Raw genomic sequence first — 13,629 nt, forward strand, 5'->3', positions numbered from 1 at the left:
CGGCCGTTCCTTCAGAGCGCATGCGCCAGTGACGTCACTGGCTGCATGTAAGGTAAATATCTCCTAAACGGTGCATGTTTAGGAGATATTTAAAGTACCTATAGGTAAGCCTTATCATAGGTTTACCTATAGGTACAACTTGCAGAGGAGGGTTTACTTCCTCTTTAAGTACTTGGCTAAGTCCTACCACAGCTACAGTATTGCTGGCTGTAGAGTTGCTCCTACCTGAAAGAAGGAAATCCTAAAGAGGGCCTTTAACCTGTGGCGTCCTTAACTCTTTCGCTGCCAGGTTCATATGTCGTACAGACCTTACAATGGGGAGGGGGGGGGGGGGTTACAAACATTCCTGGTGGCTACGGCCACCAAGATTGTGGGTAAGTCTGATAAGTAGACTCCTGCCTGTCAGGTGGAAGTATTCGGGGGACTGCGCTGATCCCGATTGTTTCCATACACCCCCCCAATGGCTCTCCCCCCCTGCCCCACCCTGCCATGTATCCCAGGCTCCACTTGCCCATCGGGTGCCACAGAGAAGAGGGGAGGGAGAAGACAGGACACACATCTGCTCTCCTCCCCACCTTGTTGCTGACCCAGAAAGGGACATGTTTGACGTCACTTCTGGGTCTGCCTCTCAGTGTCCCCGGCCAGCATGGGAAAGAATGTACTGCAATGCAATTTCTATTGTAGTACATTCAGTAGAGCACAGAGGAGACATGCAGGGTCTTTTAGACCCTAGATGTCTCATTAAAGAGAACCTCTCACCAAAAAATCATCACATAGAGGACTTTTTGTCCCCTATGTGATGTAAAAAAAAACATTTTTTTAATAGTTAAAAATTTAAGTCACACCCAAGCACAAAATCCCCCCCCCCCCTCAAAATTTTTTTTGAGGCCTCCCCACATATACGCACGTAAAAGCATGTGTCAGGACACCAAAACATATAAACATTGATTGCGATACACAGGTTACATATCGCCGTGCATGCTGGAGTGAGAGCAATGTTTCTAGCACCAGACCTCCTCCATAATACTAAAACAGATGACCTATAGGGGGCTTTTAATGTGTTGCCTATGAAAAATATAGGGTACTGCCATTTGTCGCCATTTCATGGGGGCACGCAAATTTAAGGTTTGACATGTTGGGTATCTATTTACTTGGTGCAACCTTGTCTTTTATATTTTACCCAAAAAAATGGGTAATTTATGTAATTTAATGTTTTTTATTTAATATTTGTGTGCCCTAAAATTAATTTACACCTTTGTTATAATATTGTATGACATAAAAAATTGGAACTACCACTATTTTATTCTCTAGGGTGTCTGCTTTCAGAAAATATATAATCTTTTGGGGGTTTTTGTAATCTTCAGGCCTAAAATTATTATCTAAGCATGTGTGCAAAAACTGCAAAACAGTTCTGCCAGAGAAAAGGTTAAAGACCGAGACCTCATCCACTGGGATCAGTAGGGCCCTATTTAAGTATCAAATAGCTGGGTCAACCTCCTGAAAGCCCTATTTCTTGTGGGGTGCTATGGTGGTGAAAACACCTTCTCCAGGTAAGCCCGATCGGCATACATCACTTCTTGTAAGTGAGGGTGCACTGAAATGTTTGGTGGCTGCCAGGACCCAAACCTAGTGATGTTAGGGTAAGAGGGTTCTGGCAGCAGTAACTTTAGGTTAGAGCGTACCACATACAGGAGCAAAGCCCACCAACGTCTTTTGTGTCTGAGATAGCAGCCCTGGACCCCCTGAAGCATTTGTGAGGATTTTTGATCCTTGACAGCTTCCATTTCCTCCTCCTGCTCATCCTGAGAGATTTCCTCCAATGCCTCATCCTTTTGCAAGAGAGGAGAAGGGGAAGGGGAGCACCCATGCTTGTGCCCCATACATTCCAAACCATTAACAACTCCTTAGATCTGAATATGCAACCCACTCATGGCTACAAACGATTCCTCCCATGACACAAGGTAAGTGGAGGATTGTGCCCCTGAGACCTGATGAAGGCAGGGATTCAGAATAAATCTGATCTTTTGGGGAGCCATTGCAGGGTGGACTTTGCAGGGGGTCCTCTCTACCTTATCCACTTCAGCTGGATTTTGAGTGGTCATACCAGGGTGATGCCTGCAGGCGGTATTGATTTTTAGAGCTAACGGTCAGCTTTCTTGTAAAAGCAATCTTAGCCGCTAATTAGCCACTGGATTGCTTTTACAAGCAGCGGGAAGGGATGTCTCGGGCTCTCCTGTCCCACTGGCTGACCATAGAGGTAATCAGGGACTGGAACGGCTCTGATCATCTCTATGGTATAGGAAACCAGTGATGGTCAAGTGGTTAAAGAGGGATTTGGCAGCCAACCCTATCATCCCCCCATCTACCTCTCTGATGGCATGATGTCTTGTTGAGGGTTAAAAATCACCTGCATACCCAGAGGAAAGCAACAACCCACCTGAGAGCAGTGTCGGCCTAGGCCAGAACACCTAAGTGACAGCCACCCCCAGTATGTCCCAATGCTTGCTATGGCCGGAGTAGAGGAGTGCAGAGACGCTCCTGTGGTAACTGCAGTGCAGAGCTGGAGACAGAGCAGCTGCGTTCAGAATGGTGCTATGGTGTCCCATCTGTGTTGGCTCAGAAGCTGTAATGCTCGCATATTGGCTAAAAATGGCGCTCGTGATGGGCAGACGTCATTGTGTGCCGAATGACCCCTGTTACACTTTACCACTGTTGTGGAAATGTTATTAATATTTGTGGACATTTCTTTAGGATGTGTTTTTAGTTAAATTGCCATAATGTCTCCCAGTGTCAGTTTACTGGCAATCGCTATGCACAGCGAATATTGCTTTAACTGGCCTTGAGGAAACCTTCCATTAAATGGAGACTGCACGCTACTTGTAGCCTGATCATCCCTATCAGCGGTGCCGGTCTGGATCTGGAGAATGTATATCAGCCAGCCGGGGCCCCGGTATTCACTGACGGAGATATGGAGCCCCGGTATTCACTGACGGAGATACGGGGCACCGGTATTCACTGACGGAGATACTGGGCCCCGGTATTCACTAACGGAGATATGGGACCCTGGTATTCACTGACACACCCCAGCCCCTGTACACACTGTCCATGTATAACACACACCAGCCCCTGTACACACTGTCCATGTATGACACACCCCAGCCCCTGTACACACTGTCCATGTATGACACACCCCAGCCCCTGTACACACTGTCCATGTATAACACACACCAGCTCCTGTACACACTGTCCATGTATGACACACCCCAACCACTGTAAACACTGTCCATGTATGACACACACCAGCCCCTGTACACACTGTCCATGTATGACACACACCAGCCCCTGTACACACTGTCCATGTATGACACACCCCAGCCCCTCCTGTACACACAGCTGACATCCTGCATCCAGTTGCTATGGAGTGACTCATGCAGTGGAGGTCATGTGACGGGCGGAACTCCGCTGCACCGGAACTTTTGTGCGCGGTGGGTCGCAGCGGGCGGAGGACTATAGAGTGACGGAACACATGGAAGAGGCGCTGTTTCCGGTGAAGAGGGAGAGCCGGTGAGTTGCACGGGTTGGCGGGGTGACGGTGAGGAGACTGGAGAACGTTAGTGGGGTGATGGGAGGGTGTGCAGGGTGCTGTTCCTTCCCCTCCTGTGCGGTGTATGGGGAGTTCTGGTTGTAGTTGGTCAGTCTGGGGTATTGCATGCAGGGACTGATGAGGGGGGTCCCTGGGTCAGGTCCTCAGAGTCCTTTTTCCAGAACAGGGGGTTCCCCTGAGCCCTCACTTCCATGTGAAGTGATGTGGATGATGTCACAGGGTGGGCATGGGGGGGAGTTTATGTGAGCGCACACCGATGGCCTGATCTCTCTGGTCACAGCTGGCCAATGTGACATTCTCTGTGACAGAAGTGCGGCCAATGTTTTGGTCAAACTTTTTAAATGTTGAAAACAAAATTCTGCCTTCGGTGACATTTTTCCGGAGACCGCACTACAGCTGACTGACGGCTGCAGCGTGGATTTCCAGCTCTGGGAGGGCTTTTATTGAAGTCCTCCCAGAACCGTGCCCGCTGTGGTGCGCTTTGGCTCTTTACCCTGATTTGTAATCAGTGGTGTCCAATCACAGTGGCTCTTTACCACATGATCAGCTGTGTCCAATCACAGCTGGTCACGATGTAAACACACTTCCCAGTTATCAGCATTCCTTACCCCACTCTGTCACAGCATGAGGAGAGGAGAGGAGAGCGGGGTAACCAGCCAATGTGTAAGGAGACGTCTACACTGATCATCTGGGCACTGCTCATCAGTGCAGCCCCACCATGGCGGCCTGTCAGTGCCCATCAGAGCCACATATCGGTACCACCTATCAGTGCCCTTCAGTGCTGCATGTCAGTGCCTATCAATGCAGCTTCATCAGAGCCCACCAGTGCCACCCCATCCTCTGCCCCATTGAGCATATGTGGCACTTCGACAAATCATGCCTCAGGGTTTGATGAGGGAGCCTCAGCTGTTCACTGTGAATGGCTGACGCCTCATCAGACCCTGAGACAAGAGGGGTATACCGGGGATGGGGGGAGGGACAAGAGTGATATACCGTGGATGGGGGGAGACAAGAGTGATATACCGTGGATGGGGGGAGACAAGAGTGATATACTGTGGATGGGGGGGAGACACAAGAGTGGTATACTGTGGATGGGGGGGGGGAGACAAGAGTGATATACTGTGGATTGGGGGGGGAGACACAAGAGTGGTATACCGTGATGGGGGGGGGAGACAAGAGTGGTATACTGTGATGGGGGGGGAGACAAGAGTGGTATACTGTGGATGGGGGGGAGACAAGAGTGGAATACCGTGGATGGGGGGGGGAGACAGTGGTATACTGTGGATGGGGGGGGAGACAAGAGTGATATACCGTGGATGGGGAGACACAAGAGTGGTATACCGTGGATGGGGGGGGGGAGACAAGAGTGATATACCGTGGATGGGGAGACACAAGAGTGGTATACCGTGGATGGGGGGGGAGACAATAGTGGTATACCGTGGATGGGGGGGGGGACAAGAGTGGTATACGGCTGATGGGGGGGGGGGACAAGAGTGGTATACCGCTGATGGGGGGGGGGGGGGAAGCGAGTGGTATACCGTGGATGGGGGGGGGGGGAAGACAAGAGTGGTATACCGTGGATGGGGGGGGGGGGGAGACAAGTGGTATACCGTGGATGGGGGGGAAGGGACAAGAGTGGTATACCGCGGATGGGGGGGGGGGGGGGAATGGCCAATTTTATTCTTGTCTAAGCTAGGGCAGCACAAAACCAAAATACACCACTGCCCACAGTTAAAGAGGAAGTAAACCCTCCCCCAAAGAAATGGCGCATGTGCGCGGGGGCCGCCGTTCACGGCACTGGGCTCTAAAGGAACGGCACGGGTGGCCATGCCTTCAGAGCTCATGCGCTGATGATGTCATCGGCTGCATTAAAAGTAAATATCTCCTAAACGGTGCAAGTTTAGAAGATATTTACAGTACCTATAGGTAGGTCTTGTTAAAGGCTTACCTATAGGTACAAGTTCCAAGAGAAGGTTTACAACCTCTTTAAGATTCATTAGGCTTCCTGCACACAGTGGAGTTTTTTTTCCTTTGGACGCCTTTTTCTCCTGGCAGGAAAAAGCTGCTTGAAGTGATTGTAACGTCTTGTGTTTTCATTTTCAATAACAAAGATGTTATACTTACCTTTTTTTTCAGAGAGCAGCCCAGATCCTCCTCTTCTCGGGCTCCTCTTCACTGCTCCTGGCCCCTCCCTGCTTTTGAGTGCCCCCCACAGCAAGCAGCTTGTTATGGGGACTCCTGAGCTGAGCCACAGCTCTGTGTGTCCATTCAGACACGAAGATGCCATTTAGCCCTGCCCCCTCTCTCTTCTTATTGGCTAATTGACTTTGACAGCAACGGGAGCCAATGGCACCACTGCTGTGTCTCAGCCAATCAGGAGAGAGAGTCCCGGACAGCCGAGGGACTCGTGAATATCACTGGATAGAGATGGGGCTCAGGTATGTATTGTGGGGGGGGGGGGATGCTACACGCAGAAGGCTTTTTATTATAATGCAAAGAATGTATTAAGATAAAAAACCTTCTGACTTTACAACTACTCAAAATGCGCCCAAAGCCGCATGTTGCTCACACATTTAGGTGTGTCAAGCGTTTGCTCACTGGTGGATTTTGTTGGCCAGATACCGAAGCGGTTTTAAACCCAAAAGCAAACCTGTATTATATTGCAGCTTACCAATTCCTATATGTGATGGCTGCATTTGTTTTTGCTTTTTTTTAGGCTTTTTTATGTCTGATTTCATCTGGTGATCCAAGCAGTAAATCTTACATGCTGAGATCTGACGGCTTACACAGCGGGTCTAACAAGCCCAACCGGATCCTAGCAGCTGCTGCCTGGGGTAGGAGGAGGAGGGCTGAACTTCTGCGGCGAGATCACCCATAAGTGGGAGCGGGTACCTGTCCCAACCAGCTACCCCCCCCCGAAAGGTGCCAAATGTCGCACCCCTGAGTGGGGGAGGAGGCAGATAAGCAGAGCTTCCTCTTTTGGGTGGAGCTCTGCTTTAACCACTTGCCGCCAGCCCACCGCCAAATGACGGCAGAGCTGTGCGGCTATTGTTCTGAGACACCGTCATATGACATCGCACCGGAACAGCCTCTCTCGCACGCCCGCAGTGCGGGGATTGTGGCCGCGCCATGTTACTCGGACACAGCGCGACCCCGATCTTGGTAAAGAGCCAATGAAATTGCTCTTTACCCATGTGATCAGCTGTGTCCAATCACAGCCGGTCACATGTAAATGAGGAAGTGCCATTTATCAGCTCTCCTCGCCTCACACTGTCAGAGTGAGGCGAGGAGAGACGATCAGCGGCTCCTCCTCACAGGGGAGACCAGGACAGGTGATCAGCGCACTGATCATCAGTGCCCTGATTACAAAAAAGTGAAAAAGTGTCCATAGTGCTGCCAGTCAGTGCCCATCAGTGCCTGCTCATCTAGGCAGGTTTGTGGGCACTGATGGTGCTGCCCATCAGTGCCGCCTGTCAATGCCCATCAGTGCCACTTATCAGTGCGGCATAGTAGTACCCCCTTATCAGTGCCTGCTCGTCTAGGCAGGTTTGTGGGCACTGATGGTGCTGCCCATCAGTGCCACCTATCAGTGCGGCATAGTAGTACCCCCTCATCAGTTTCACGGAACACCGGTACGGAGGCCACATACTGTATTATGCGTACTGGTGGTGGGAAGAAGATAAAATAGAACTAAAGGCAAAAGTTTTTTTTTTTTTTCATTTTGGATCATGTAAGGGAGGGTTAATATAACCCATCAGATTATTTTTTTTCCTTCGGTTTCCCATTGAGATTTCCCTTCATTTCCTGCAACATAACCAAAACAGGAGGTGAGAGGAAATCCCTCCAAAGTGACGGTTCTTGTGTCCCTGTTGAAAGAGATTTTACCTCTCTTCTTGTTGTCTTGACAACCCAAAATTTGGGTTTTTCCTTTGCTCATAGGCAGGCCACACATGGTGCAAATTTCTTTCCTGCAACCACGGGTTGCAGGAAAGAAATCTACACGATTCGCCCATCAACGCAGTCAGTGTTGAGAGGGGAATCCCTCCTGCCGTGCAATTGTATTCTCCCGGTGTGGGCAGGCGGGGAAGCCGTCCCCGATGAGAGAAGACAGTGATTATCATTAGTGAATCCTGCTGGTTGGTTGTACCCAAGCTGCTCAATCGGTCAACTTGGTACATTCAGCCTGCCCATTATTAGCTTGAATCACGGCCGGTTCAGCAATATTTGAACCATCTGTTGCCAGCCTTGATATCGATAAACAAAGACACATAAGGGTTGATTTACTAAAACTGGAGAGTGCAAAATCTGGTGCAGATGTGCATGGAAACCGATCAGCTTCCGGGTTTTATTGTCAAAGCTTAAATGAACAAGCTGAAGTTAGAAGCTGATTGGCTACAATGCACAGCCGCACTAGAATTTGCACTCTACAGTTTTGGTAAATCAACCCCATAGGGTGGATCTTCCTAACTGTGGCACAGACAGCAATAAAAACCTGACAGGTGCTCTGATCACTCTCTACTCTACCCCCCCCCCCCCCAAAAAAGTTTGCCTTTAGTTATAGTTTCAAAAAAATATATCTGATGAAAGAATTTACAGAATTTGCAAGCCCACAGTGTGGACTTCATTATGCATGTGTGTGCAAAACAGAATATTTGTCGCCATAGCAGTAAAGTTAAATTACTTCTCTAATTCTTATCTTTGTGTCTCCTAGGCTTGACGTGGTGTGAAATCGCAAGGGAGGTCCTGGATAACTGAATTGGTCCATTGATGAAGTGTTTCATGCGTCAAGACCTTTAGGACCTGGCACCCGTCCCCCCGCTCTTAGCTATGTGAATCCTCACACCCTTTTCTTTCCCCCTGCATCGTCCAATACAACCGCTCTTGTGGAGACCCTTACCGGAGTCTGGAAGGGGGCCAGCGGCCGGGTGCCCGCCATGGAGAAAATGGCGCGAGTCACCACGGCCCTGGGCGGTAACACCCTGACAGGCCGCACCATGTTCTGCCACCTCGACGCCCCGGCAAACGCCATAAGCGTCTGCCGGGACGCTGCACAAGTGGTGGTGGCCGGCCGCAACATCTTCAAGATCTACTCCATGGAAGAGGACCACTTTGCGGAGAAGTTGAACCTGCGGGTTGGCCGGAAGCCTTCTCTGAATTTTAGCTGTGCAGATGTGGTGTGGCACCAGATGGACGAGAACCTTTTGGCCACGGCGGCCACCAATGGTGTGGTGGTAACGTGGAACCTGGGAAAGCCCTCCAGGAACAAGCAGGACCAACTGTTTACAGAACATAAAAGGACGGTGAATAAAGTCTGCTTCCACCCAACGGAGGTCTACATGCTGCTCAGTGGATCCCAAGATGGCTACATGAAATGCTTCGACCTCCGTAAAAAGGACTCTGTCAGCACCTTCTCCGGTATGGCTCTGTTATATCTTAGGCTATAAAGAGTACGATCTAGGAACTTCCCATCCCAAAGTCATCCCCTTACCTTGGCTGAATCTGTGGTTTTTCTTTTATTTATTATATATATATATATATATATATATATATATATATATATATATCACCTAACTACCAATAAATAGCCCTGATAGTGCAGTCAAGTTGAGCTCGATCTTGTAGTTGTCAAGACTGGTAGCTGCCATGCTCTCTTCCAATTGGCTGTGCAAATTCCTCTCTCTATAGTTCTTTCAATGGCCGGCAATGGGTGGATATGTTCTGTGTTCACCCCTGGTCTTGAAGTAATTGTAAGGCTTCAAATAAAAAAACAAACGAACATGTTTATACTTGCCTGCTCTATGCAGCTGTATTGCACAGAGCAGCCCTGAACCTCCTTTTCTCTGGTCCCCCGCCAGTGCTCTTCGTTCCTGCTTTTCTCTGTTGGCCCTGCCCCCCCATTCTCTGGCTCCTTCTGCTGTCAATCAAATTCTGTGAGCAATGACTGATGCTGCTGCTCCTGTGAGCGGAGAGAGGAGAGAGCCTCTCAGATGAGCACAGCACTGGATCGAGATTGGGGTTAGGTAAGTATGCAGGGGGGGGGGTCAGGGGGCAATACAAATAGGACATTTCTTTTACCTTAAAGTCATTTTAAAGGTAACATTTAAAAAAAAAAGCAAACATGTTCTATATTTACTCTATACTTACCCTATCCTCCTCTTTCGTGTGCCCTGCCAGAACGCCTGGCTCTTCCTTTCCGACCAGTGCTCCCATAGGTAGCCGCTTCCTATGGGAGCATTTGTGCAGGCTCGCTTCCAAGCTCCGCTGTCTGCGCCCATAGACACAGACAGAGGGACTCAGCTCTGCCCCTTACTCCCTCGTCATAGGATATGATTGACAGCAGCAGGAGCCAATGGCTTTCACTGCTTTCATCCTGCCCTGTGGGGAGGGAGAAAGAGGAAATAGCTGCTGCTCTCTTGCATAACGTTGGATCGAGCTCAGGTAAGTATAAGGGGGGCTTTAAGGGGAGCTGGATACAGAAGTTTTTTTTTTTTTTTTTTTTACACCTTCATGCATTCTATGCATGAATGTAAGAAAAAAAGTCAGCTTTTAAACCACTTTAATGGAAGAAATGCATTAAGATAAAAAAATATCCAGCCTTTACAACCACTTACCGCAAAGTGACGTAGGGGTACGTCAGCAGACTTTGCGGTGTTATACCGGGGTGATGCCTCTAGCTAGAGGCATCACCCCGGTACCATTGTTTAGAGCCGGCGGTCGGCTTTCCGGCGGTAATGACCGATGCGGCTCAGGAGCCGCTCGGTGGTTACCCCAGCGAGCGGGAAGGGATTCCCCCCTCCCGCTGCCTTCCGCGGCTTTGCCCGGGTCTCCCGTCCCACCGGGAGACCCGAGCACCCAGCCGGCACGTCCGCCGGCTGGATGGAGTCCCGATCAAAGCCGGAAGCGGCTTCGATTGGGTCTCCAATAACCTAACCCGGAGGCGGCGTCCATGACGTCACGTCCGGGTTACTCTGCTGCTAAAGGCGGCAAATTCAAAAAACGGCTGTATGCAAAAATGCCGTTTGCGGCGTTTTGAATACATGGAAGTGGAGGGGTTTGGGGTCTTTTAGACTCTCAATCCCTCCATAAAGAGTACCTGTCACTGCATATTGGTGTCACAAGGGATGTTTACATTGCTTGTGACAGCAATTAAAGTGATCAGATTTTATTTTTTTTTAAAAACCTGTGATAAAGTTAAAAAAAATAAATAGGAAAAAAAAAATTTTAGCTCACGAACGAAAGAAAACGCATATGGAAGTCGAGCTGCGAATTAAATCGCTGTTCAAACCACACATGTGAGGTATCGCCGCGATCGCCAGAGCGTGGGCAATAATTAAAAAAAAAAAAAAAAAGCTACACTCTAACCCTAAACTGGTAACCGTTAAAAACGTTTAATGCGTCACCTATTGAGATCTCTATTGACCGTAGTTTGTCGCCAACCCACGGGTGTGCGCAATTTTAAACCGTAACATGTTGGGTATCTATTTACTCGGCGTGACATCATCTTCCACAATATACAAAAAAAATGGACTAACTTTACTGTTTAGTTTTTTTTAAATGGCGTTTTAAAGACCGCTTCGCAAATACCGCGTGACAAAAAATATTGCAATGACCGACATGTTATTCTCCAGAGTCTTTGCTAAAAAAAATATATATATATATATATATAAATAATGTTTGGGGGTTCTAAGTAGTTTTCTAGGAAAAAATACTGATTTTAACTTGTAAACAAAAAGTGTCAGAAATAGGCCTGGGGCTTAAGTGGTTAAAGTGGAATTCCTGGATAATCCTAACTACTCCTAAAATTGTCCCCTCCTTCCTCCTAACACCTGTGCTTACTATCCTGTGTAAGAGAGATCCAAATACATACCTATTTTAAGGCTGCTCTGGTCCACTCACATGATTCTGCTTCCCTTTATCAGCCAGCGCCCTGCAGGGGAGAGGAGGGAGCACCGACAACAGATGGTTCATTGAAGCCTATGGGTGATGTCACCACTACAGTTGTTGTTGGCATGCTCTGTCCTCTCCAGTGACACTGACAATGGTTAACATGGGAGTTCAGGTGACTGGATCGGAGCGGCCTGAAAATAGGTAAGTATACAGATCTTTCTTACACAGGGTATTATTAGGTATAGGTGTTAGGGGAGTGAGGGGGAGTGGAGGGGAAACTTGTAATAGTAGTTATCCCAGAATTCCACTATAAAGTCTTAACTCCATGTTTAAAGTGATACTAAAGCCTTTTGCTTTTTTTACCTAAAATGTAAAAAAGGTTTATACTTACCTGTTCTGTGCATGATTGTGCACACAGTGGTCCTTTATCTCCTCTTCTGGGCCCCCGCCAGAAATTTCTGCTTCTCCTTTCCAGAATGTGCCCCCAAAGCAAGTTGTGTGCTATGGGGACACTCATACCTGCGCGCTCCTGAGCCGGGCTGATTCAGATTGCCTCACTGGATTTGATTGACAGCAGCAGGAGCCAGTGGCTGCCATTGCTATCAGTCTATTCTCTGAGAGGAAGGAGAAAGGCCTGCGCTGGCACACATGGGCACAACCCTGGATTGAGAAGTAAGTATTTATGGAGAAGGGGGTGGGTGTGTGGAAACAGCAAGGTGAAGTATGTTTATCCTAATGCAGGTAATGCAGGTAATGCATTAAAGTGGTTCTAAAGGTTGAAGGTTTTTTACTATCATCTGTGCCCCCCCCGGCCCCCACAATCCTTACCGGAGCCACCTCCAATCCAACGATGTTCATGATAGCTCATTGGCTCCGACTGCTGTCAATCACAGCCAGTGAGCCAATGAGTAGAGAAGGGGGAGGGGGCGAGGCCTAACCACAGCTGTGTCTTATGGATGCATAGAGAAGCAGCTTGGGGGTGAACATGCAGCGGTTTTCTCTGGGGGCACTGCTCGAGGGGGAAGAGCTAGGCTCCGCGATTTATATTTTCATAGACCCGCCGCCGCTTTTATATTTTGGAGCCGAGATCAGGGAAGTCAGAGGGGTTGGAGCGGAGATGATTTAATGTACCCGCGGCAACAGCTGATGCAGTGTAACGTTAAAAAAACACTACCCAGTGAAAATTCCTTACCCTCCGGAGCTATGAGCATTCGCAGTGGTAAGCTGCTCAGCTGTTCCATGACGTATGTGCACAGGAAGTGACGAGGGTAGGGAATTTTCACGGAACACTGGATCAAAATAGTCGGGCTGAGCTGTGTTTAGCCATTCACAGGAAACTTTGTATTCTATGAATGGATACAAAGCTTCCTCCGATTGGCTGAGGCAAGTGGATGATGCCCCGATCTCTGCCTCAGCTAATTAGAGGTAGCTTTGTATTTATTCATAGAATACAAAGCTTCCTGTGAATGCCTGACTAACGTCAGCCCAACTCTGTTTTGTTCCAGGAGTGGAACCAGAGGTTCTTGTCCCACTGCCGGAACCCAGCGCTGTATACTGTATCTAGCTGAGAATACATGTAGTTATTACAGCGCATGCAGCAAGGGCACATGTTAGAGCAGTAAGTAGTTTGTTTGGATCAGCATTAACCACTTTCAGACCAGAGGATTTGGCTGCTCAATGACCAGGCCCTATTTGGCGATTCTGCACTGCGTGACTGTAACGGAGAATTGCGCAGTCGTGCGAAGCTGTACCCAAACAAAATTGACGTCCTTTTTTTCCCACAAATAGAGCTTTCTTTTGGTGGTATTTGATCACCTGTGCTATTTTTTTTTTATTTTTTGCTCTATAAACAAAAAAAGAATGACAATTTTGAAAAAATAACAATATTTTTCACATTCTTTTATATGAAATTCTCAAAAAAAAAAATGTAAAAATCAAAATTTTTTAACATTTTAGGCCAATTTGTTTTCTGCTACATATGTTTGGTAAAAAAATCACAATAAGCGTATTTTGATTGGTTTGCGCAAAAGTTATTGCGTTTACTAACTAAGGGAAAGATTTGTCATTATTTTTTTTTTTTTTACTAGTAATGGCGGCCATCTGCGATTTATTTTGCGGGACTGCGACATTGCGGCGGA

At 48.2% G+C, this 13,629-nt stretch overlaps 1 protein-coding gene across 1 annotated transcript in view; it reads left to right on the plus strand.

The window, feature by feature from the left end:
* The first annotated feature begins 3,521 nt into the window (after positions 1–3,521).
* Positions 3,522–13,629, plus strand: part of WDR24 (WD repeat domain 24) — a 30,616-nt gene continuing 20,508 nt past the window's right edge. The window contains exons 1-2 of the mRNA XM_082259947.1: positions 3,522–3,564; positions 8,316–9,019. Coding sequence (XP_082116073.1) covers positions 8,539–9,019 — 481 coding nt within the window. The 5' untranslated portion in view covers positions 3,522–3,564; positions 8,316–8,538. The remainder of the gene's footprint in view (positions 3,565–8,315; positions 9,020–13,629) is intronic.

Source organism: Pelophylax lessonae (assembly GCF_965119305.1).
Source record: "Pelophylax lessonae genome assembly, chromosome: 6".
Taxonomy (NCBI): domain Eukaryota; kingdom Metazoa; phylum Chordata; class Amphibia; order Anura; family Ranidae; genus Pelophylax; species Pelophylax lessonae.